Below are 25,345 nucleotides of genomic sequence, written 5' to 3' on the forward strand. Positions count from 1 at the left end.
CCGGTAGTGTAGGTGTTAAGTGACGTGCGCATCACGTCATTAAAATAGAGTGCAACCAAGTTCCAATTCAGCATTGCAACACTGGTCAACACTATCAAAACTTTTAACACCCTTTCAAACCCTTCAAACCTTTAACACCAGGCGATGGGTGAAGCCCCATCACCTCCTTGCCCAATGCTCAAAATGCTCATGTGTGCAATGGAACAATAAAAGGCTTGAACTCAACTTTGTCCATACATTCTGACTGATGTACGATGGTGATTGGAATTTGGTGAATTCCCTGTGAATCTTAGAACTAGATCTTACCAAAGTAGTTAGTGCTATATCTCCACTATTGATATAAACCTCTCTCCATCTTGTTTGAGACATTTCCAGCATCCACATAAATGTGGTCAGCTGAAAGGTTCACGGTTTTCATTACACGGTCTCTGTCCCCCTCAAGTGGACAAAGCGAATATTACAAGTAAAATTCAAAATTTGGCTAATGGGAGGGCGGGCAGTAGTAGGGCTTTCACCAACTAGTCGACTAGTATAACCACTAGTCGACCTTGTTGGTACTAGTCGAATAGTTGAAAAAAAAAAATGGAAAAAAAACTTTATTTTTTATTTTTTATTTAATTTTTAATGCTATAGTAATGGCCCATCTTACTATTATTATTATATCCTCCTGACTTTATTTTTTATCAAAAGGGGGTCAAAAGCATGCCCAATAAAAGCCTATTATTGGGCAATGGGGATCCTTGGAGACGCTGGTGTGGTGCTGTGCTGCTTTGCCAGAAGCGCTTCCCTTAAAACGCCATAAAAATAAGGGCAGGAGGATAATAATAATAGTAATATAGTAGTAGGATGGTATTAAAACAATGCCACCCAAAAAATATTAAATATAAATTATTTAAATTTTGACTAGTCGACTAGTCGACTACCACTGGGTCAAATTAGTCGACCTGTAAAAATCTCTAGTCGTGAAAGCCCTAGGCAGTAGTGATGTGCGGGTCGGGTTTTTTCATGACCCGCCCCACGAACCCATGTATAAATCTATGGCTCAACCCGCCCCGCGACCTATGGTGGGGAAAAAAAAAAATCATCATAATAGCTCAGATTTATATAGCACTCTTTACCCAAAGTCGCGTTAAATGTCTACAGTAGCACAACATTGTCATGGGCTAAATAAACAAGTAAACATGTTGTTTTGTTTTTGTTTTTTTTTGCGTGTGAGAGCGGCTGACCCGTTCACCCACAGCCTGCATAATTGCCTCTGAAATCCTGACTCAACCACCCGCGCCACGGGTTGACCCGCAGGGTTACGGGTCGGCCCGCTATCACTAGCGGGCAGGTCTCTGACATCACTCTGACTCAGACATAACCATAAACCTGATACACCCATACATGTATTATAGGCAGGACCATAGCCACATCACATTGACTCAGACTTAACCATAAACAAACCCGATACGCTCATATAGGCATGTCACTATGACTCAGACATAACTATAAACAAAACCGATACGCCCATATATAGGCATATATGGAGACCCGGGGCATGTATGGGGCCGCTTGACTTTAAGGAGTGCAGTGCCTGCCGTCCAGTCGTTTGGATATGCGGGTGTACAAAATCGCCGAAACAATGGCTGCTGAAGAACCACAAAAAGGGTGAAACGTGTCGGCAGAACCCGCTGGTGAAGCCCCCATCTCCGGCAGTCAATTACAGAATTAAACAGTAACATTTTAAATGAATTCAATTCACTTAATTCTGACCGCGGGACTATGCATGGCAGCGGCGGTCCACCTCCCTGAGCCAAGTTCAAACCTTGACATACCTCACTGCACCAGAGTTGTGTGTTTTCTGCAGGTGTTCAAATGGGCTCCTCTTCCTTGATGTCTTAACTATTTAAGCCCATGACACCTCGAGGGTGAGGAGGGTACGACAGTGGACTCACCATCCTCGTCCTTCCCTTCTGACCAACAGATGTTGTTAGCCCTTCACCAGGTTGGCTCGCCGACCAGCACCTTTTTTAATTATTTTGAAAATGGCATCTACAAGCCCACAACCCAAATGACATGCCCAAAATAAAGACGCCAGGATTAAAGTTGGCTACGGTCCGTCCGCATCTCCCAGTCAGTCTCTTGCCGTGGCCTGGACCACTTTGTTCCTCATTTCTGCTGCTGTCACTCTCTCCTGTCCTGATAAAATGGATGAAACGAGGCCCAGGCAGTTGTTTCACCTTCTTGCTTGCATTCTCCACAAATGGGTGAACTTTACAGTGATAGAAACAAGGCATGTGGACAGGTATGCAGACAACTGCTATCACATAATTAATTAAAAAAAAATTTTTTTGAATCCAACTCACTCCCATTCAATAAGAATGGCAGCCGCAGGACTGCATGGCAGGGGATGTTGTTGCCTATCACCAGGTTTTGGCTCTGCCACCACTCAAACATGCTTAATCCAAATCCACCGGGATGTATCATCTACCTCCTTGGTAATGTTGGCTACAGCAGCAAAGCTGCCCACCACTGCGGAGTCTAGGGGTTCAAATCCAACGCGGTGCAGGTACATCCAGCTTAGCCAGCCTCTATCTAAACAAATGACAATTGACCATGGCAAGGAAAGGTGGGCGGGAAGAGCGACCTTTGTCACTTTGCTAGTAGGATGGAGTAGGATGGAGGCGCTACAGTACGTCCTCCCGGTGGTGGCTTCTCACTGATATAGGATAGGGTCCAATAGCTGTGCCAATACAGAATTGTCTGGGGAGGATTAATCGGCATAAGGACTTATGGGACATTTGGGGAGTAAAATAACGGTTAAGAATAATTGGCTACTCTAAATTTAAAAACATAAAAAAAAAAGAAAACATAAAACTTTCAAAATGAACCGGTTCAAAATTATGTATGATCTTCAAGAGGTACAGGGATGAAGAAGGTGTTGGAAAATCATAGTGGTTACCCTTTGTTTGTACCCTACTGTTTAATTCCATTGTCTTCATTATGATTTGTAGGCTTCAGTGTAGATATTTTTATAGTTGAGTCCGAGATGAGCCTTTCATCTTTGAGGGAGAATCTGAAGTCAAGTCTGAATGTGACACGAGTCCGGGCCCCTCTTCCTACATGTTTTATAACTACTGTTAAGTCCATGACACCTCAAGGGTGGGGAGGGTACGACGGCAGACTCACCATCCTCGTCCTTCCCTGCTGACCAACACTCAAATCTATGATGTTGTTAGACCCTTCACCAGGTTGGCTCCCTGATCACCATTTTTCTAAATGATCTAGAAAATAGATCTACAAGCCCACAACGCAAATGACATGCCCAAAATAAAGGATTTAAGTTGCCTACAGTCCGACCGCATCTCCCAGTCAGTCACTTGCCGTGGCCTGGACCACTTTATTCCTCATCTCTGCTGCTGTCATTTCGGTCATTTTATTTTGAAGTTTCAGTCTGAAACGGCCTCACAACCAATCAGAAGTTTCCATCCCTTCTGGCTATGGCTATGGCACAAAATATACAGATACATATTTTAGTGTGCTGATTAAGTTTACAATGAGTAATACACCGTCTGGATGTCAACTTGAATGAGATTCAAAACAAAGTAGTTCTGTATTTAAAATCAGCTGTGTTTGGAGGAACCTGTGGGAACCTATGGGAATCACACAGGTGAACAAAATCAAGACTCATTCATATTCATGAAAGTGTGTCATGACGCAGTACATTTTCATTCACAGGAAGTAATTAAGACTTGCTTTTTAGGGACTTTTGATATAAAAATACACAAATGTTTTTTTTTTAATTGTTTGGCATCTATTGTTAGGTATGCCCATATGATGACCACGGATGTATTTTTCATTTCACGATCTTTAAGTTGAGAAAATGAAAGGCATCCGCAGGACTATGCATGGCAGGGACATCCACCTCCCTGAGCCAAGCCTAAACCTGACCGCATACCTCACTGCACCAGTGTCTTCTGCAGGTTTTCAAAAGGGCACCCCCTTTTCTTTATATCTTATCAATTTAAGCTCAGGACAACTCGGGTGGGGGGGGGGGGGGGGGGGTGCGGCTACGACAGCAGACAGTGTCTACTCATACAGACAAATTCTGTGATGTTGTTAGCCGTCACCAGGATGGCTCTGCCACCACTGCTTCTTTTTTCTCTTTTTAAAATATAAGACAGTCAGCACTCAATAAATGTCCTTTTCACTTCTCATTTGCCTCACAGAGCAACGGACACGTTTCAACCTTTTTGGTCTTCCTCTGCGTTTCTCAACGATGGCTTCAACAAGCAGTCCAAGAGCTCCCAGAACAATATCAGGTCAATTTATTCATTGTTTTTGTGAATCAATTAACACTATTATAGTGCCAGCGCACAAATGACATAACCAAAATAAGTGCACCAGGATTAAAGTGGTTACTGTCTGCCCACATCTCCCAGTTGCTTGCCATGGCAAGGACCCCTTAGTTTCTCATCTCTGCTGCTGTACCTCTCTCCTGCCCTGACAAAGTGAATGAAACAACCCATCTGACAGTTGTTTTGTTTTGTCTTCTTTCTTTCCTGCTCTACACCATCAACCAACTGTATCACTATCTGGTCGTTTCGCTAGGGTGGGACAGGGAAAGGTCCTCTTCACTCAGAGTATTGCTATCCCCTTGAAGTTATTTTCGAATAAACAAACCAGTGAACTGACATCAAAACTGATTCATCATAGTGATAAGATATCTCATTATCCCAGAATGTCAAGGTATCTCATCATCAATCTGAAAAATGCACTAAATCGTTGGCAGCCCTATCCCACATTGTTCTGTATGCTTGGCAAGTTTGATAGATAATATTATACCGGGGATGAATAAGACCAGACACAAGCCTAGACTAAACCAGAAAGTGTTCAGAGACTCCACCATGTCTTCACAGATGATGTTCTCCACCGAGTCAACGGCTATGGCCACCGGCCCACAGCGGCTCACTTGCTGTGTCAGGTTGGCCCACTCAGCATATGTGACGGTGACGTTGCCCAAATGACGGTCAACAAACTCTCTGTTTTCAGTCTTGATCTGCGTTGTGTAGTTGTTGAGGAAGTCTTGGGCTGTTTCCACTTCGCTAAAAACCTTGCTGACTGTTCCACTGATTTTATACACGTTATTTCGAAGTTTCTCTGTGGTCGAATTGAGCGTCTTGATTTTTGACACGATTTTTCCTTTAATAAGGTCATGATAGGCATTATCCAGTTCTTTCCTTGCTGTCTTTATGCTGCTTGTTGAACCGTCATCATTAAAAGGAATCTTATCTCTCATGTGTAAGAGGTTATTGGTGATGTTGTTGAGCATGGTGATCTGTTGCATAAACCTGGTGAAGTTGATATTTCGGCTCTCATTAAGGAGGGTGCTGATCCCCTTTTCAACATGGCTCAGCAACATAATGGGAGTAATGTTAATGTTACTCAGGATCTTGTCTGTGTATTGGGACACGTTGAGCACCTCCTCCAGGTTTACAAGCTCCTGCATGTGCAGTGTGGACCACAGAGACGTGTTATTCTGGCAGTCGTTGTAAACATCAGTGAGTGTGAGGTTGCTTTTCAGTCCCAGCATTGGACCTAATTCAAATCCAATCAGGTGTGGAGTGTCAATAAGGTTTAACAGGTCTCTCTCTTGCCAGGGTTTACATACCAGTGAGTAGATGTTCCCTCCTGGCACAAACAGCAGTAGTACCACCACCATGAGCAGCCAGGAGAACAGGAAGATGAAACCTGCACTGATCTTCAGGAAGTTACCTCCATAATGTGCAGTGCAAGACCGATCTTTGGGGTCCGCTTTAGGCTCCACTCCCAGAGGGCCCAGAACCAGACCCAGGATGTTACACACAATCACCAGCAGAACCATACAGCAGAGGACCACACCTACTGCCCTGGTGATGTTCTCTGCTCTGTCAATATCTGGAGTTATCATGTTGATGTTTCTCTGCAGCTGCCGCAAAGAGTCAGTCACATTGGTGGAGACAGAGACGAGGAAGTCACTGGTTACCTGGGAGATGTGGGTGTTTATCTTCTTCAGATCCTTCTCAATATCCTGAACTACATCCTTGGTGACACTGGTGACATTCTGTTGAATGCTGTGCAAACTTTCATTTCCTTCCTGGAGTAGAGAGACCCACTTAACTGCCTTCACTGCAGACTGGAAGTTTGTAAGACTTTGGTTAATATACCCAAACTCGAATGTTTTCACATAAATGCCTGACTCTAGTGTTTGAAGAGTTTCTTCTAGTATCAGCTCACATTTCTTATCAATATGGATTGACTTGCACTCCTCATCTGTTTTGGCGTCATTGAGGTTTCTTATGGCAAGATCTATTCTCACACTGAGGCCTTGTCTCATCAGGACCAGCTCTTGCAGAACATTATGTAAATTCATAAGGTTGTTTGTGGCATTCTCATGATTTAAATCGGCCATCATTCCAACCGAGTGCATGGCTTGGTACATTCCCCTTTCAAAGCTGCTCTGGATCTCCATACCCAGCTTGGAGCCAATAGTGTCAAGGTTTCCGGTCAGCTCGTCGACCATGTTGTAGCTTTCATTCACCACGTGGTCAATCTGTTCCGGTACAGCAGTGAAGTAGCTATGAAGGCTGTTCAAAGTGCCTTGGAGTTGGTCCACATCCATTTTAAAGGCTCCGTTGCTCATGAACATGTGTACGTTCCCAAGGAGAATCATCACCGTCACGATGCAAAGCGCTCTCTTCTTAAAGTTGGTGCTGCCGGCCAGTTTCTGCTTGCCACGGTGGCCGCCTGCCACAAGCCCAGCAGCAAATAATGGCATCAGCACGATGTACAGTAAACCTAGTCCTGCGCACACCAAAAATCCCATCTGGTACCATAAGAATTCTTTCATGGTATTTTCATCGAACAGCACTCCTGGTCCGTTCTGGACAATCTTTATAGCCAAATTTAATGGAAAAGGATTTGGCTGGACAATCTTCAGAAACGCCCTCATCAGTTCTCCCATGAAACCCATTCCGGAGCAGCACTGCGTTCTCCTGGTAACGGAGACACAGCTGGACCTGGGGGTTCGTCGGAAAAAATCACTCAATTAGATTTGTCAAATCGATTTCTATAAGTTAACTTTTACAATCCCAGATTACAAAATGACAAGTCAACAATTATCATGTGCTTGCTCTTTTTATGGAAAAATATGGTGACGATGACGACACTGATGATGCCATAAAGTCGTCATGTGCGTTCTAAACGTCATGGTAACCCAACCCTCTACCAAAGTGTGATCTTGCTTTAACCCATTAAACCCAGGAAACATCTGTGTTATTTTAGATTTTACCGTTGGCTATTCAAAAATAGCACATAATACAAGCTCGCAGCGCGCCACTTCGTGTCGCGCTGCAAGCTTGTATTATGTGCTATTTTTGAACATTTTTGAAAAATCTTGAAAATATTAACAATTTAGATTTTTTAAATAATAATAATTATAATAGCTTGAATTTATATAGCGCCTTTCATAAACCCTAGGACGCTTTACATCAAAAACAATGAACAAACAAAACAACAAACAACTATATGCTATAAGCCTGAGAGAATAGGTGTCTTTTCAAGTCTGCTTTAACACAATCTTTTCTTCTGGGCGTCCCTGGCACAAAACATTTTCAGATGGGGGTCCACGGCCAAATATATGCTATATCAATTTGTGAGTCCTCAGCATGAAAAAGTTTGAGAACCACTGATTTAGAAGGCATTTGTATAATCGGCCTCAGGTCTTAATGGGTTTAGAGAGTTTTTGTGTTCACGCCCTACACAATCTGGTCCAATCAGAAAGCTGATATTCAGACGACAGAGTGAACATCTTCCAGAGGAAACACGGAGAGGCAGAAGTGTGATCAAGACTTGACTAATGATGTTCAGGTTCATCTTCACTCAGTAACTTTAAACATAGACTGAGGGCCAGCCTGATGAATCAAGCCTCTCCACTTGCTTCTGCCATATAACGTAGCTTTCTGCATACACAACCACACACATGTGCAGACACACGGGCACACACACACACACACATACACACACACACACACACACACACACACACACACACACACACACACACACACACACACACACACACACTCACACTCACACTCACACTCACGAGTGTGAGTGTCTCACTCACACACACACACACACACACACACACACACACACACACACACACACACACACACACACACACACACTACAAAATACTTATTTTTAATTGTGTGGTTAGAATAATCAAATGTGAAACATGTTAACATTTTCATTAAGGATTATTAATTATTAACTAAAATGTAACAGTTTCCCCCATTTTCAATGTTGGTTGGTGTGAACCCGAAAACTCTATTAACATGCCTGTTAATACTGCGGTGTGGGAAGGTTTCTGAATATTTACATTTTGTATTGTTTAAACAATTATGATAATAATCTAAAAAGAAAAGAAAATGATGAAAGTCCTATAACTCTATTGGTTTACACCTCTCTCCATCTTGTATGAGACATTTCTAGCATCCACATCAAAATGACAAAGATTAGTTTGGAATGGAGTCAGCTGAAAGGTTCTGACCATAGAGTTAAAAATAAGGTTCTGACACTGTGGGAGCTGGGGGCGCGCGTGCACGCACCGTCAGCGGCGGTCTTTAACGCCTTAAAGTTTAAAAACAATCGCCTCTCAAGGTTCGCGCCGTCAGTGGCGAGCCGTTTTCAATAGCGTCTACCTGGCTGCTTTGCATAACATTAGGCTACTCGAGAAAAGACACGGACTTGAATTGAATGTGTTACATTCCTCTCACAATGACAGACAACATCTCTGCACTGCAAGGTGTGAAGGGGATCGCTTAGCAGAGGACCCAGTTCTCTGAGACAAGACAAAGACAAGTTGTCTGATTATTTTAAGTAGGCCTACTTATGTGTGGGTGAGTCTATGTAAAGGGCTTTTATATAAAATTAAAAGGAAAATAAAATAATCAATTTGAAACAAAAATAAAAACAACAAATTAACAATGCAACAATACAACAACAAAATAATACATATGATTACATTAATAATCACATGTTGAATACAGTATTTCAACTAGCACTGAGCTGAGTGGCTATGTGCGCGCACGTGCGCGCGCGTGACGTCATAAAATACAGTACCCTTAGTTCAAAAATCCACAGCTCACCACTGGATCTATATATACTTTGGCAATTTGAAAATAGCCTATCTACAAGCTCACAGCGTGTCAAGTAACCTGTAAGCTGATTGTATGACATTCTGTATAGTAGCGTGTTTATCTGTCTGTCTCTCATATATCATCATGATTTGTGTGCATGCTCGGACCACAGTTTGAGCATCGTTTATTGTCGCGTAAAAAGTAACGTCACTTCCAGGCGACAGCGACTCACGCTCTGAACGCAGAGCATCAACAGGCAGCAGTCTCATAGATCTAGTTGTTGTTGTTGTTGTGAAACATCTGATGAACATGAACGTTGACATGCCGTCAGACGTGGAGTCCTACGGGATAGAGGAATGTCCCAGTGATGAGGAGAGAGCGGCCAGCAGGTTAGCATTAGCAACACCTTTTAAACACATCATCAATATGCTGTAGCATGATGCTATGCTAATGCTAATGCTAACCCACTGCTAACATGTAAACAAGGGAAAGGCAGATGTTTTTGATTGATTTAATACTTTATTAACATTTTTGCAAAATAGTGCAGTGGTACGACTATACAAATGGTGTTAAAAAGGATAACACACATAAAGCCCTAAGGGCTTAATTGTTTCAATTGTGGTCCTGTGTATTGTGTATTCAATTCATTCATCATTGCAATTCTTTAGGATAAATGTACATCCTACTACATAGTTTCATCTTAATACTGAACATTATGTAGAACCTTTGGTAAAGGATGAACATCTTACCATTTTTAACCCTTCCCAAAATACCATGTCTTTTTTGTGTCTTTTTTTTTAAACACGACACAGCACAGAAAATAAATAAAAGATATCACTAAATGTAATCAAGATATTTAAAGAAATACAATAATATACAGTAATATGCAAGACATCATCTACACTAGTAGCAGTAAAATAAAAATCTAGATCTACAAACCCATAGTTCACAACGGGTTGCTTTGTGTGTACTGTTTAGTCTAGTGAGTCGGTGTGTGTACTGCTATTGTGTAGGTGTATTTAGTTGTGTGTACTGTTACAGTTCATACTTAAGTTGCCAACATTAGACTGTAAAAAATAATGAGATTTTCTTGGGGACAAATCATCCCTGACACAACATGTTTTCAAATGGGGGTCCGCAGCCTAATATATGTATCAATTGAGGAGTCCTTGACCATTATAGCATATAAAGTTGCTTGCAGCTATAGTCCTTGGCATGAAAGTATTTGAGAAACACACTTTTTGAAACCAGGACAATCCCAGTCAAAACAAGGCATTTGGTCCTCATAATATGATGACCAAATATCTCAATGAATATTATTTTGGGGCATGTCATTATAATATTATTTTGGGGCATGTCATTATAATATTATTTTGGGGCATGTCATTATAATATTATTATAATGACATGCCCCAAAATAATATTCATTGAGATACAGTAATTTGACACATTTGGGGGTGTGGTCAAGTCCCCCACCGTGTTGTGGTGTAAACAAGGCAGGTATCAGCATTGAGTAGATGGATTATACAGTGCATGCATTTTCATTATGTCTAAGAGCGAAATTGTGTTAAATATTGTAATGCATGGATATGCAACATGAAAAATGACGACGGGACAGCCACGTAATAGAAATGTTAAGCTCCCGAGTCACAAAAAGGAGCCAAATCCATGCAAGAAGCACCTTTGTTTGGACCTTCAACACATTCCTGTGAAGTTGATTCCCTTCCCCTATTCACAGTTCACACGTGATGTCACTGTAGCTAAAAGGATGGCTGCCAGGTTGAAAGTAGTTAAAAGAGGCGTTAGTACTCTTTAGCCTCTGTCATGAAGTGATATTGAGAGTATGTTGTTATTATCTAGAAAGAAGGGCTCGCAACTCACTTCTCTAATGATCCAAACTTTATTAGACATGATGTTTTCGACCCTCACAGGCTGGAAGATTAATGTTGCATAACTTGCATGATATGGTGTTATGCAATGTGTGGTACCTCACCTGGTCACTAGGTGGAGCTGATACCTAATGTGTGTGTCTTTATAAAGAGATGTCAATTCATTTTATGTTACCTTTTAACCCATATATTATTGTTATTAACCACTTAAACCCTAGTATGTACTTAGTTGACCGGGGTCCCCCAGCCCCAGGGCTCAATGCCAGTAGTTCTCAAACAGTTCCATATCAAGGATCTGGGACCCCCATCGGAAAATATTTTGTGCCACAAATACAACATTTGTGTTGTTAAAATGTTTCAAAACTATTCAAAATCTTTCACAAAAAAAAAGATTATTTGAAAATAGCTGATGCATATATAAGTGATTGAACTGATTGTTATGCTATATTAACCCATTAAGACCTGAGGCGATTCTTAAAAATGTTTTTTAAATCGTAACAGTTTTTTGAAAAAAATCACCGCGCTATTTTTTTAAATCTTGAATTTTCTTTTGTATGTTCAATGAATGTTTGGCCCTGAGAATAGGGACACTGTAAGGTTCACATGGTTAAAGTGAATTCAAAATCAAAGCAGTTAAAGTCAGAATGGAACCGAACAATGACTCTTTGCTGTGGTTGCAGTTCAGAGGACGAGCTGGAGGTCCTGTTGAACGGCACGCCAGACCAGAAGAGGAAGCTGATCCGGGAATATCTGACCGGAGAGAGCGAGTCATCCAGCGGAGACGAGTTTGAGAAGGAGATGGACGCTGAACTCAACTCCACCATCAGGACCATGGAGGGCAGCTGGGGAGCCGTAGCCACGCGCACAGGTCTGATGAACACACACACACACACACACACACACACACACACACACACACACACACACACACAACCCTGGGGATGCTAGTGTTCATGTGTTTTTTACACTTTGGATGGCGATACCACTTAGTTTCACCCCAGGCCTTTTCTTACCTTTATTTGACGTTGTTACCTCCTCACAAGAGCTCAAATTCATAATGAGCGATGTTGTCCATTTTGGCGGACCCCCACCGCAGTTCCGAAACAGGAGTATACGGGCCGTGGTGTAATCCGCTTATTTATATACTTTTTTCTAGTATATATGTGTCGTTTAGGACCTCAGGGAAGTCACTGCAGTATTATTGTCACACGAGAGCCACCGTAGTGTTGTCAAAATAGCTTTTGCTGAAATCACATTTGAAATCTTGGCTCCGCAAGACTTTTGGGTGCTATTGGGGTAGACCAGGTGTCTTCAACTTGGTCTGCTCTTTTTTCCCTCTACACCTATACTTCTTTGCCAAAAATAGCCGATCTACAAGCTCACAACGCCTCGCAGCGCGAGGCGTTGTGAGCTTGTAGATCTGCTATTTTTGGCTAAAGTTCTCCTCAGAAAAGGGATGCTAGGGGTTCAAGTGGTTAACTCATTCACTGCCAGAATTATTCTGGCTGCGTTTGAACACTGCCATATTTTTCATTGAAAAAAAAAAGTACTCAGGAGCCGAGATACAGAATTTTTAAGTTTTAAGTTAACAAGGAAGTGGATGGGAGTCTATATCTTCGAAAAATCATATCTCCTTGGTCTTTGGGTCAAAAAAAAAAAAAAAAATCTAAAAAAAAAAAAAAAAAAAAAAAAAATATTTTTATTTTTTTTATTTTTTTAAAAAGTCGTTTTAGTCGTTCTTGGCAGGCATGGCTTATGGACAGAAGTCGTTTTAGTCGTTCTAGGCAGTATATGAGTTAAGGTAAAAACAAAAAATCAAATCACACAAAGATTTGGTGGACCCCCTGTAGTAACTCTGAGGACCCCCTAGGGGTCCCGGACCCCCTGTTGAAGACCCCTGGGGTAGATGGTCTTCCTCCTTTAAGGTGTGTTTGTGTGGGAGAGAGAGAGAGAGAGCAGGGGATGAGAGAAGGACTGAAGCATGTAGTAGCAGAAAGAAAAGGGTCATTTACACTTCACAGAACAAGATGGATAGGAACTAAAGAACAAGAGACATTCAAATGCCATGTGGAATGGGAAGAATAATGGAGACAGAACAGAGACATTTGGAGAAGAGGAGAGAGAAGTAGAGACGTTGTATTTATTGATCTGATGTTTTTACAGAGCGGGATTCCCTTCAGATGTATTTACATTTAAGCCAGATAATGTATATATATATACAGTATATAATTGTTACCCACCCTGGGGAAAATGCCTTCAAAGCCTAGTTTACAACCAACAGTTCAAGATGAGACGACAGCGTTTTGAGCCTGATTTATACTTTATTATTAGATGGTATCGTCACGCCCCAAAATAACCGCCCCTGCACCTACAAGTTTGCATCGTACGACAGAGCATACATTTAATGTATTAGAACTTTGCTTCTCAGTCCCGGTTTGGGTGCTTGTAAATATGGTCACCCTAGGAAGATGGAGCCAGATGGATGATGACACACTCACATATGTCTGTCTGTCTGTCTGACTGTCTTCCAGCAGAGCCAGCAGGACAGGCCATTGTCCCAGTGGGACAGACCAATGACCCAGTACCCCCAACTCTGTATGACGATGTCTATTTTGACTCTGACTCTGAAGAGGAAACCGGTCCAAGTACGTATTTATTTCCATTTATTTGTGCATATAATGTTGGTTTTACTCACCTAGCCCATTAAGACCGGGAACGCATCTGTGTAACCACATAAACCATTATTTTTATACTTTGAAATATACTACTTTGAAAAATATTGAATATTTCTGCGGATTCTACAAATGTCTTCTAAATCAGAAACAACAGTTTAAAAAAAAAAAAAACTTATGTTGCTATAATATCCGTGGTTCTCAAACATTTTCCATGTCAAGGACCCCCAAAATGATATGTATTTGGGACCCCCATCTCAAAATATTTTGTTCCAGGGACCCCCAGAAGCAAAGATTTGAGTTAAAATATATGAATATATATTAAAAGATTTGCACACATTTTCCACGATTTTTCAAAAAATAGCAGATCTACAAGCTCATAGCGCGGCACTCGGTGCCGCGCTATGCGCTTGTAGATCTGCTATTTTTTTAATTGCCAAAGAAATCTTAAAATAACACAGATTCCCGTCTTAATGTGTTAAAGCACTATGGTGCTATGTAAATTCAGTCATTAATATCATGCAGCTCTTCAGATTTCGTAGTGCTTTGTGAAAGTGTTTTTAAACATGACTCTTGTTAGATTCTCTTCTCTTCTATTTCTATCCCCAGCCAGTTCTACAGGAAAGAGGCGGAGCCAGCGGAGGATTCTAACCAATGATGAGCTATTATACGATCCTGATGAGGATGACAGAGACCAGGCCTGGGTCGATGCCAAGAGGAGAGAGTACGACGCATCTTTATTGTCTTAGAAGAATCTAGCACACTGTATAACTATCTATAAGCTCACATGTCTTTGCTGTCTTAGAAGAATCTAGCACACTGTATAACTATCTATAAGCAGGGGTGCACATAACTTTTTTGGTCTAGTTCTCAGAAGAGCACCTGAAGTTGTTACTTGGTGCGCGCCAAATAAATGGTCAATAAAAGGTCCGTTGCCCCCCGGTGCCGGGGGGGGGTGTGTTGTGTGCTCGAGAAAAAATGTCAATGTTGTAGCGCCCTGCTTCTAAATTCCGTCGTTTTTCGCCGTTTTTTTCTGCCCTGTGCTGCGCTGCTTTTATCCGCCACATTGGGACGTTCACGGCATATTTTGCGTTAAGCATCGGTGACGAGTGCCGGTAACACAGCGTGCTGCGAGTCGCAGCGTGTCTATGTCAGGATGCGAGGCAACACTCGCACAATCACTTGCAGCATGCGTCCTCTCCCCCTGCGCCTAATGGCTGTACATGGGGCCGACGCATGCTTTAGCGTGATTGTTTGAGTGTGGCTTCAGGAAGTAAATTCCTAGCCTCGATCTCCAGGCTTTTATTTTTTATTTTTGCTAAAAAATAAAAGCTTGGAAATTCCTGTCCCGCGTCGTCTGATGTGCCGCGCATCATTTATTTTGGGTGCGCACCTGCGCACCAGTTATGTGCACCCCTGTCTATAAGCTCACATTTCTTTACTGTCTTTGAAGAATCTTGCACACTGTATAACTGTAAGCTCACACCGCGATGCAAAGTCAATCTGTCGATCAATCTCAAGATATTTCGGGAGACAGACACATAGATAGATAGATATTTTGTGCATTTCTAGAGACATGGCAGCATGACGTCACCAAAACAATAACGACATCGGTATTGGCAATTTGAAAAAGTCTATATGAATTTATTTGTATTGATTCGTTGATGTATGAAAATAGGAAGAAGGAAATCAAGCAAAACTTCTCGATTCAAAGTACATTGAAATATAAACTGTACACATGCTGCTGCATTCACAGCTATGCTGGCAATTCTCACCGTCATGTTCGACTTGCCTTGTTGGAAAGTAAAGTTTGTCTGTACAGAATGACAAGTAAGGTAAACTAAACCTTGTATGTCTGTCTGTATTGTCCAGGTACAGTGGAAAGCGTGCCAAGTTGTGTAAAGGGTCTGTCCAGAATCTGTCCAGCAGTGACGCTGTCCTCAACTGTCCCTCCTGTATGATCACACTCTGTCTGGACTGCCAGAGGTCAGAATAATCATAATGTTATTAATAGTAATGATGTGAATTTAACCCATTTAGACCTGTTACACCTATATATTGTTATATTTTTCAAGCCTATTTTTCTGTGTCATTTAAGGTGTGGCTATACAGGTATATAGCAACATTATAAATGTTTTACTTTTTTATAAAGATTTGAATTTCATCAGGTCTGAATATCCCTGTTTTCTTGTGAAAAGACATATGACCACATATAAGTCAAATTAGCAGATCTATAAGCTTACAGCACGTTGCAACGTGACAGGATACCAATTTCATCCAGTCAGGAGAGAGAACTCATACAGGATTAACCAATGAAATAGGTGTTGAAAAGTGATGAAACAAATACAAAACAATGAGCAGACAAAATTGAAATTATTGGAGTACTATCACATTTGAACTGATAATTTGTCTTCTCTCTCTTGATTGGATTGGTGACCCACCTGAATGTTTTTTTTTCTGTTAAAGAGCTGTAGCGACAGGGAGACTTATTGAACAAACGCTCTATTGCAATGATTACTATCAGAATATAGAGCTTTAACTTTGTACCAAAAAATATAACTTGGAGCACCTTCAACTGTCCTCTGCTGAAGGAACTCTGTATTTCCCCCAACTTCGAACTGCAGTCAAACAATAACGACATGACAAACTTACTGGGTTTCACGGCTCTAAATAGTTCTACATAAAGAGAATAACGCCAGCACTCTCACTTTTATTTTAAAGTGAGAACAGACATTTTGCCATGTCGCCTGCTAAACACACCTGAACACTGGCTCTGCTCAACACAAATGTGATCATGTTTTCTTTTTTGATTAAATAGGGTCCCTTTAGAGATAATTAGGACGCTAATTAATTATCACCCTGCCTTTCATTGTTACCTTTAGTAACCAACCTCAGGAAACAACAAATGCCAGAGTTAATAATCTGTATGTACTGTATTACTGTATATTTTAGCCAATTCACTCAGCATTTAAGGGTTGTTTTGTGAGTAAGTCCCTGACACATACTAGCGTCATGTCCAGGGGGTGTACAGTACTTGTACATCATGGCTGGGGGATATACTTGTACATCAAGCTAACTCATGCTACAGAAACAGGAGGCTCCTTACCCTATGCGCCACTTGGCTTGGGAACCAACAAGGCCACTCATTTATTATATTTGATTGTTTTGCTATTATATTTTAATTGTTATATGTTATAATGTTGAGGTATCATGTTGTATTCTGATTGCACTGTGACATTGTAGTGTATTTTCTTCTGTTCCAGACACGAGAGGTATCGCTCTCAGTACAGAGCCATGTTTGTTCTGAACTGTAGCGTCAACACCGCTGAGATGCTTCGATACAAAACACAAAACCACAGGAGAAACCGGAACAGGAAGAGGAAGAATACGCCGGCAGCATCAACAACAACAACAACAACAGCGTCAGGAGCATCAACGTCAGAAGCCGCAACAACAACAGCAGCAGCAGTGTTGGACTCAGAGGAGGTCTATCATCCTGTCCTGTGTACAGAGTGTTCCACCGAAGTGGCCGTGTTTGATAAAGACGAAGTTTATCATTTCTTCAACATCCTGGCTAGTCACTGCTAAACTAGAAGGAGTGAATGCGAGCACTACTTCGAACTGCAGTCAAACAATAACGACATGACAAACGTACTGGGTTTCACGGCTCTAAATAGTTCTACATAAAGAGAATAACGCCAGCACTTTCTCACTTTTATTTTAAAGTGAGAACAGACATTTTGCCATGTCGCCTGCTAAACACACACCTGAACACGCACTGAACACTGGCTCTGCTCAACACAGTGTTTATTCAGCCTGATCGCCAGAGAATTAGTATACATTGCACGGATTTGTGCACGTCATTCCGTGCATAGTCGCCTAGAAACCCCCAAATTCCGTGCATATGTACGGGGAGTCCCACGGTGGGCGTAACCAGTCGCAACCCGGAAAAACCAGGAAGTAGAGCAGTCCCCACAACAAAATTTACGATTCTGTGCCTATCGGTACGTAACTCAAACAGCGCTGAGTAGGCTCAAGGGAATGTCGCAATGTTCAGGACGGCAACTCGCTCGCTTTAGCTCGCTCGGTGGTCCTTCACACGGCGACAATTCCCTTGAGACTGCGCGCCTCCGAAATGGTTTAGTCACAATGGGGGAGATGCGAGGCGGCTATGCACGGAATTTGTGGTTTTCCAGGAGTCTATGCACGGATTTTGAGAAACGTTGAAAAACGTTCAATGAGAACGTTTCCTCTGGCGATCGGGTTGGTTTATTATTTGTTTTGTAAAATCAGACTGTTGAGTTTGTTGAGTCCAACATTAAACAGGGCCCAGCTGTAGAGCTCCCAGATCTTGACCTGGAAGAACGGTCAGTAATACATCATGCACTTCTTTGAGAACATGTTGTCCAAATATAATCTACCCTGGAAAATGGAATAAAAATAATCAACTACAGTGACAGAATTTTCTGTGTTTTGTTTTGGAGGTCTTTGAAGAGGTCCCTGCTTGACAACCGACTAGCCAATAACTGTGTGACAGTGAGTTCCTCTTGACTATGGGATCTACACTCCACCATCTCTTGCTTTTAGCCGACGCTCTTTTCTAGATTAGTGGTTCTCAAAGTGGGGTCCAGGGACCCTCAGGGTTCCATGAGGGGGGTTCCTTGAGGAGGTTCCATTCCATTCCTTGAGGGGGGTTCCATAACATTGGTATGCACTCAGAGTTATACAGGTCAAGTTTGAGAAATACTGATCTCTAGAGCGACTTATAAAGTAAAAGATCAAAGTAACGTAATTAATTTGTGTGGGCCGACTACGGGGTCATAGATTAAGGGAAGAGAATGACAGGAGAATGAAGTGCTACTAAGTAACATCAGTAACGTCACCACCCACCCACCTGACGTTGGGCCTTCAGTCACATAAGGTTACCGTACCTGGTTTGAAATAGGGCTTGGCAATTAACCAAGAATCTATCGAAACCCATATTTAGAACCAATAAACGACTTAATCTTGCTCAGGTTAGGTTAATCGAATAATGTGAAGCAGTTTTTTTTTGTTGACTTTTTTTTTTGTAATGTCATCATACATATATCAACAAATTGACACACAAAAATCGAATACATTTTTATTATCGACTAAATCGATTAGTCTGATATACAGTGGTGGTATAAAGAATTAGTGAAAATAGCTCATCTGCATGCTCACATGTGAGCAAAACATTCATGCTGCCTACTGTTGGTGTAATTGATGGATTCAGGGACTTGATCAGAGCAATGAGGAAGCTACATCTGATGTAATCTATGAGTTCCCAGAAGGTTTTACCCAGCTCTCGCATACAAATGGGAGGGGCGAGAAACACATCTGATTATATCAGGTCTTTATTGAAGTGCACAAAAGTCACCCCATACATCAGTGCAGAGTGAAAGGGGAATCAGCGAAATTAATCAAATTATTATGCCTGACTGGCAAAAATGTACAGAGCTTTAATCAAGACGTCACGTGTGTGTGTGTGTGTGTGTGTGTGTGGGGGGGGGGAGCGATGTTATCACTGACCAGTACCTAGTTTTGTTTTTTCTTTACATATATATATATATATATATATATATATATATATATATATATATATATATATATATATATATATATATATATATATATATTTATTATTTGTTTTTATGTTAAAAATACATAGTATGATTTACAGACCTGCACTACAGCATAATGCCTTGCATGACAGGCATCACATGAGTTACCAGTGTTACCAGTAAGTGAAGTATAACGTTTTGGTTTGTTTTGTGACAAATTTAATCTCAAATGTACAACGACGTCACTGACCAATCCTAGGTTGTCTTCACAGTCACCGTACTTTTTGGGACACCAGGAAGTGAATCAGTGACGTCAGCGACCACACCTTGATATGTTTACTGCAGTTTCCACACCAGGAAGTAGTGAAACACAACGAACGGATCGATTAGTTCATTTCTGAATGATCCCACAGACAGACAGAGAGAGAAGAGGAAGAAAACAAGAAGGAAAGAGTGTTCTCTCAGTGTTAAAGAAGTAAAACACGGTGCAGAGATGTCGCTGGGAGACTGTTGGAAGCAGCTCTCGTGGTTTTACTACCAGTACCTGTTGGTCACAGCTCTGTACATGTTGGAGCCCTGGGAGAGGACGGTGTTCAGTATCCTTTCATTAATAACATGCTAACACTTAGCCTGGCATGCTAATCCTAAACCTAAACTATGTTATAATAACCTTAGCCTAGGATGCTAACGTGTAGCCTAGCCTCAGGCTTAGGTTAGCAGGCTAACATGTTGCTACTTAACCTGTGTGTGGAAAACAGAATGATTGAAGGTGCTTTTGTTTAAAACAAAGTGTTGTGTTATAAGGTTAAAGCTCTATCTGCTGTATATTCTCATAAATCATTGCTATGAGAGTGTTTGTTCAGTAACAGTCTGGTCTCTCTGGCTCTTTAGTAAACATCAGGTGGGTCACTCATTTCATCCAATCAGAAGTGAGCCGTACATCGGCTTAAAATGTGAACTGCTCATTTGTGTTTTATTTAATTTTCTGTATGCTGTATGACTTCTCTCTCCTCTTTGGTTTAAATTGGTATCCTCGCCTGAAAATACACATGGAGAGATGAGGAGACCACTGATACTGAACAAACACTCTGGCAATGATTACTATAGAGCAGGGGTCTTCAACGTTTTCAGGCCAGTGACCCCCTACCTCGTAGGGTGTGGGGGCTACAACATATATTGTATAATTATGTACAAAATTGTGTTTCATACGATAACATACCATGTTATTGTGTATTCAATACTAAGCTATCAAAAAAGAATAGACAGATTAATATATTCATGCTTTTATTTTAAACATGCATGTACAAGGTACAGTGAGTAGGGTGGCTGTAGTGTACTGACATTTATAAACATACCTAATTAACTGAGCACAATGTCAATTGCACAATAACCATCTATAGGCCTACAAGCTATTCAAAATGGACAGAATCATGATTTATTAACATAAATTTGGAAAATGTTTTAAAAATATGTAAAGACAAATGGACATTCTTTTTTTAAATAAAACAATACCCCTGTACCTCTGCAGTAACCTATTTTACGTTTTAAATCAACATTTTAAACCTCCTTTAATGTGTGTACACTTAATTTAAGATGTAATCTTATAGAATTGGTGATATCATGGGCTGTACTGCTGGACTGTAGTTGAAGGCAACAGTTAAATGGTTTAATAATTCACTTTAGATATCGTTGCTGTCGGGCAGAAATCTCCATATTTAAACTTTTTGTTTGCTGAAACCTTGCCCAAATTTGGAGTCATATCATAGATATGTCATAAATGACTGTTGTCATAGATGGCTGATGTAACAGGCTGGTCACAAGATAGTCTGAGATCCACACATTGGAGCCACGCCGTTTGAAATACAGTATATTGTTGTTGTCGGGCAGAAACCTCTAAACCATATTTTAACCTTTTTGTGTTTTTTCGTAAATTAACGCCCTACTTGATCACACTACAGCGTCACACAAAAGCATCAAAAGTTAGCAGATCAGCAAGTTTGATACATGGCGTTTTGAGCTTAAGTAGCCGTTTTGATCTGCTACTTTTGAATTTGAATCCTGAAAAGTAGCAGTTTTGGACATATGAGGTTTCCACCCGACAGCTACGATATGTAAAAGCTTACTTAGAATATGATCAATCTCAAATGTTGCATTGGCGTTCTTGTGTAACTATAACCACAAAAGTTTGAGGTCACATTTATCCTAGTGACATCAAATCCTGTTTCATGCACATCTGCTTTCCTGCTGAATGAGATTTAACAGTTGACATCAAATATCAGTGTTAAGTAGTTTGTATACTCTGTGTTAAAAGTGTTTTATATATTTCAGTCAGACAACAATTGGATTGGATTAGAATATATATTTATTAAGCAAGCTTGAGCATAGATATATGAAGCATAAAGAAGCATGGTTTGGCGTCAGGACTCTGAATCCATTCACTCCCTGTAAGAATAACATTTTAATAAATGTTACATGCCAAATAGCATTTACAGGGAGTGAATAAAGACCCCCACGGGGATCTAGAAACAGAAACTACAGGTGGATGCCGGGGAGGCGGTGGGATGAGACTATTCATGGTAGCAGCATACGTAGCAAGCAAGCAGCAGATCCAGCAGATCTCAGCAGCAGATCCAGCAGATCTCAGCAACAGCGCAGCAGCAGTGTTGGCACGACAGCCAAGCAGAAGAGAGCAACTAGAATGAACAGGTAGCAGAGCAATACTTACAACCCACCGACCAGGAGAAAAAATGCATGTGACTAGTCACCTGGTCGGATGGCCAATCCCTGAGTTGCCTGGCCTGAACTAGCTCCGTAAACTGCGCCTCATTATGCGGTCAGGTGGATGTTGTTGACGGATTATAACTCTTGTGTTTGACTCCAGCATCCATATTGTGGGGAAAGCTTTTAACAGAAAATAGCTGACCGACAAGCTCCCCACAATAACAGAAAACAGAAACGACACTAGTATAGAGCCCTGGTTAAAGCCTGCAGCATACTACAACCTAAGGCTGGGCATTTCACCGGAAATATACCGAAACCTATATTCTATCAATGAATTGACGCAAACAATAAAATAATTGACTAAATTGATTAGTCTGAATACATTAATTAAATATTTGTTTTGATAATGGTTCATTAATCGGGACCACTGCTGGAGCCTAAAAAAGGGTTTGTCTCAGCCTTAATTATTATAAGACAAATCTATACATGACTGAACACATTTGCCATTTAGGGGAAGTGTTGCTCTTCCTGTCTCTCTCTGTCAGTGTAAATATTGTTCTTTAACAGTGTTCTTCAGACTCTCTGCTGGTGTCGGTAGCGGGTATGGCTGTTTACACAGGCTATGTGTTCATGCCTCAACACATCATGGCTATCCTGCGGTACTTCCAACTGGCCCAGTGACCCCGCCCCCACACACCTCCTGGACCAATGACTCCGCCCACATATCCCCCCCCCCCCCGCCTCCTGGACCGATGACCCCACCCACACTACTGTACCTGACCTGCTCCTGGACAGACACCACCACCTGACCCCCGTCCCGTCTGCCTGGCTAGACCAGCGGTTCTTAATGGGGTCTTTTGAGAGGGTTCCAGGACGTCCCCAGCTAAAATGAGTTATTATAACATCATGAATCACTTCAACCACTTTAAACCCCTACCTTGTAGATTGGCTATTTTCAACAAATCTTTGTGTTTGCGTGTTCAACATTTTCTGGCACAAAATCTTTTCAGATGTGGGTCCGTGGCCAAATACATGTTAATTTGGGGGTCCTTGGAACATGAAAACATTTGGGAACCACTGGGCTAGACCGCTCTGTGTGTCTGTTATGAATATGGTTGGGGTGGTGGAGGTTTCCCCTCAAAGCTACTCCCTCTGTAACGACTGTACTGTCTGAACCTCTTCCAACGTTACGCTGCTGCTGTGAGGATATGGAGGTGTGGAGTGGACCAGGTCACATCACTGACTTCCTTAAGGGTTATTTGCTGGATTCGGGTGGCACGCAGCATCTTTTATTTTGTGTTTTCTCCTGCTGTGATGATGTGTCACACACACACTGCACACAAAAATGTCTCCAAATGACATGAAACATTCAAGCGTTGATGTCGGCGTATGTGACGAGTGAATGGAATGGATCCAATATCGCTGAAGTTGTTTCGCTGATTGATGGCTCATTTGAACTGCTCCACGATTATGAAAATATATTTTTATGATATGTATTCCACTGCTTCTGAAATATCTTTTTGTGATATGTAATTCCACTGCTTAACACCAGGAAATCTCCCCTTCAAAATGGCATATCTCTCTCACGAGGTGTGTTTATAATTGTGCCTACATATTTGTAAAGTTTTGTAGTTGGACTCATGACTTAATATACTGTATATATTATATTATTACTATCTGGCATTACTAACTGTAATAATGAAATATTTTCTCATTACCTTTAAAAAAGTTGACTATCTCAGAACAGTATAAGAAGTTATCAACGATGTTAAGTAGATAGGGGCGGGGCTATCACTGATGAGTTAACATGAATGTATAGCATCAGAATGATTTTTTATTGCCAGGTATGATTTGCACATAATGAGGACTTTGTTTCTGTGAGGTTGGTGCATTAACACTGAAAGACTATATTAAACAAGACAGACTCTAATGATGGCCTGGCGTCACTGTCCCATCTTTATCTGTCAATGCGTTACCTTGCTAAAATGTCTTTTTTTTAAACGTTTTCAGAAAACAAAAAAAAATAACCAAAACAAACAATCATTTCATCCAAAGGGTTAATAACAATATATGACTATTGTTATACAATAAGTGACTTACTCCACACTTGGGCCATTTCTATTTTTTGCCTAAGTCAAATAGTCTTTGACTTGATCACACTGTTGGTCATTATACTCAGTGGTGTAAAGTGACTAAGTACATTTACTCAAGTACTGTACTTAAGCACAATGTTGAGGTATCTTAACTTTACTGGAGTATTTCCAATTTTCTGTACTTTTACTTCTACTCCACTACATCTCAGAGGATAATATTGTACTTTTACTCCACTACAATTATATGAAAACTTAAGTTACTTGTTACTTTTTGATTATATTACAAAACACACTAACCACTTCAGCCATATATACATATATATATATATTTTGGCCATTTGAAAATAGCAAATCTACACTCACTCACTCACTCACTCACTCACTCACTCACTCACTCACTCACTCACTCGGCCCGCCCCCTGATGACAGGCTCCGCTGCGCACAGCCAGTTAGTTGATAAAACCAAGATTTTAAACGCATTTGAAAACTGGAGCCTATCAATCAAAATGCAGAACAGCGTCTCAATTTGTGGGACGCATGTCCACTGTCTATCACTCTGGATTTTGTTTGGGCTATTAAAAAAAAATGCTATTTTTTTTTGGGGGGGGGGGGGGATTTAAAGAAAATTGTGCAAATCTTTGAATATATATTTTTTAAAGCGAGCATTTGTAACTCAAATCTTTGCTTCTGCGGGGTCACTGGAACAAAAATATTGTACAAAATATATATCTTACATATTCAAATTCAAATTCAATTCGTTCAAATTTCAAATATAAAGTGCTTACCCCATGGCCACGGATGTTACAATCATGTATGGGTCCTCAGAATTACCCGTATATCCCGTATTGTTCAATAGAAAGCATTTTAATCCGATCGTGGCCATTTTATCATAGTTATAATCTATCAGGGACTGCAATACACCTCCCAACCGATAGGGTCAAGTAGTTGAAAGCATGAGGGGAAAATGGCCACCTATCGGATTAAAATGCTTTTTATTGAACAATACGAAAGATAAGGGTACTTCTGAGGGCTCGTAAATAATTGTTACATCCGTGGCCATAAGGCAAGCACTTTATATTTGAAATCTGAACGTTTATGTAGATGTACGGGGCAAATAGGGAGAACGTGCAAACACTATGTTGAAGTTCATCCATAAATCATGTATCAGGGCTATGTTATTGCATGACATGCAGTGCTGTGGCTGTCTAAAGACGTGTGTAA

General features: G+C 41.0%; 3 protein-coding genes across 4 annotated transcripts; 2 read left to right on the top strand and 1 right to left on the bottom strand.

The window, feature by feature from the left end:
* Positions 1 to 3,605: 3,605 nt before the first annotated feature.
* Positions 3,606 to 6,994, bottom strand: LOC311036134 (prominin-1-A-like; the record flags this gene model as incomplete). Its single annotated transcript, XM_084044658.1, has 2 exons — positions 3,606 to 3,635; positions 4,889 to 6,994. The coding sequence occupies 2 exons, from the start codon at positions 6,992 to 6,994 to the stop codon at positions 3,606 to 3,608; spliced, it is 2,136 nt and encodes a 711-aa protein (XP_083900784.1).
* Positions 6,995 to 9,397: 2,403 nt separating this feature from the next.
* Positions 9,398 to 18,181, top strand: eapp (e2f-associated phosphoprotein). Of its 2 annotated transcripts, none has more exons than XM_084044455.1 (6): positions 9,398 to 9,556; positions 11,737 to 11,924; positions 13,588 to 13,701; positions 14,338 to 14,452; positions 15,601 to 15,714; positions 16,992 to 18,181. In XM_084044455.1, the coding sequence occupies exons 1-6, from the start codon at positions 9,471 to 9,473 to the stop codon at positions 17,314 to 17,316; spliced, it is 942 nt and encodes a 313-aa protein (XP_083900581.1). In that variant the 5' UTR covers positions 9,398 to 9,470; the 3' UTR covers positions 17,317 to 18,181. The 2 variants fall into 2 exon arrangements, with proteins under 2 accessions (XP_083900581.1, XP_083900582.1); XM_084044456.1 differs by having other exon boundaries at positions 13,591 to 13,701.
* Positions 18,182 to 19,657: 1,476 nt separating this feature from the next.
* On the top strand, positions 19,658 to 24,076 carry sptssa (serine palmitoyltransferase, small subunit A). Its single transcript, XM_084045176.1, has 2 exons — positions 19,658 to 19,906; positions 22,609 to 24,076. Exons 1-2 carry the CDS (start codon positions 19,804 to 19,806, stop codon positions 22,710 to 22,712), a joined length of 207 nt encoding a protein of 68 aa, XP_083901302.1. The 5' UTR covers positions 19,658 to 19,803; the 3' UTR covers positions 22,713 to 24,076.
* Positions 24,077 to 25,345: the final 1,269 nt, after the last annotated feature.

Source organism: Gymnoscopelus microlampas (genome assembly GCF_963454915.1).
Source record: "Gymnoscopelus microlampas genome assembly, chromosome: 20".
NCBI classification, from domain to species: Eukaryota; Metazoa; Chordata; class Actinopteri; order Myctophiformes; family Myctophidae; genus Gymnoscopelus; species Gymnoscopelus microlampas.

Coding starts and splice junctions, on each gene's coding strand:
- eapp (XM_084044455.1), top strand. CDS start 9,471: ATGAACATGAACGTTGACATGCCGTCAGACGTGGAGTCCTACGGGATA. Junction 9,557..11,736: donor GAGGAGAGAGCGGCCAGCAG/GTTAGCATTAGC, acceptor CTGTGGTTGCAG/TTCAGAGGACGAGCTGGAGG. Junction 13,702..14,337: donor TGAAGAGGAAACCGGTCCAA/GTACGTATTTAT, acceptor TTCTATCCCCAG/CCAGTTCTACAGGAAAGAGG.
- sptssa (XM_084045176.1), top strand. CDS start 19,804: ATGTCGCTGGGAGACTGTTGGAAGCAGCTCTCGTGGTTTTACTACCAG. Junction 19,907..22,608: donor CTGGGAGAGGACGGTGTTCA/GTATCCTTTCAT, acceptor AGTGTTCTTCAG/ACTCTCTGCTGGTGTCGGTA.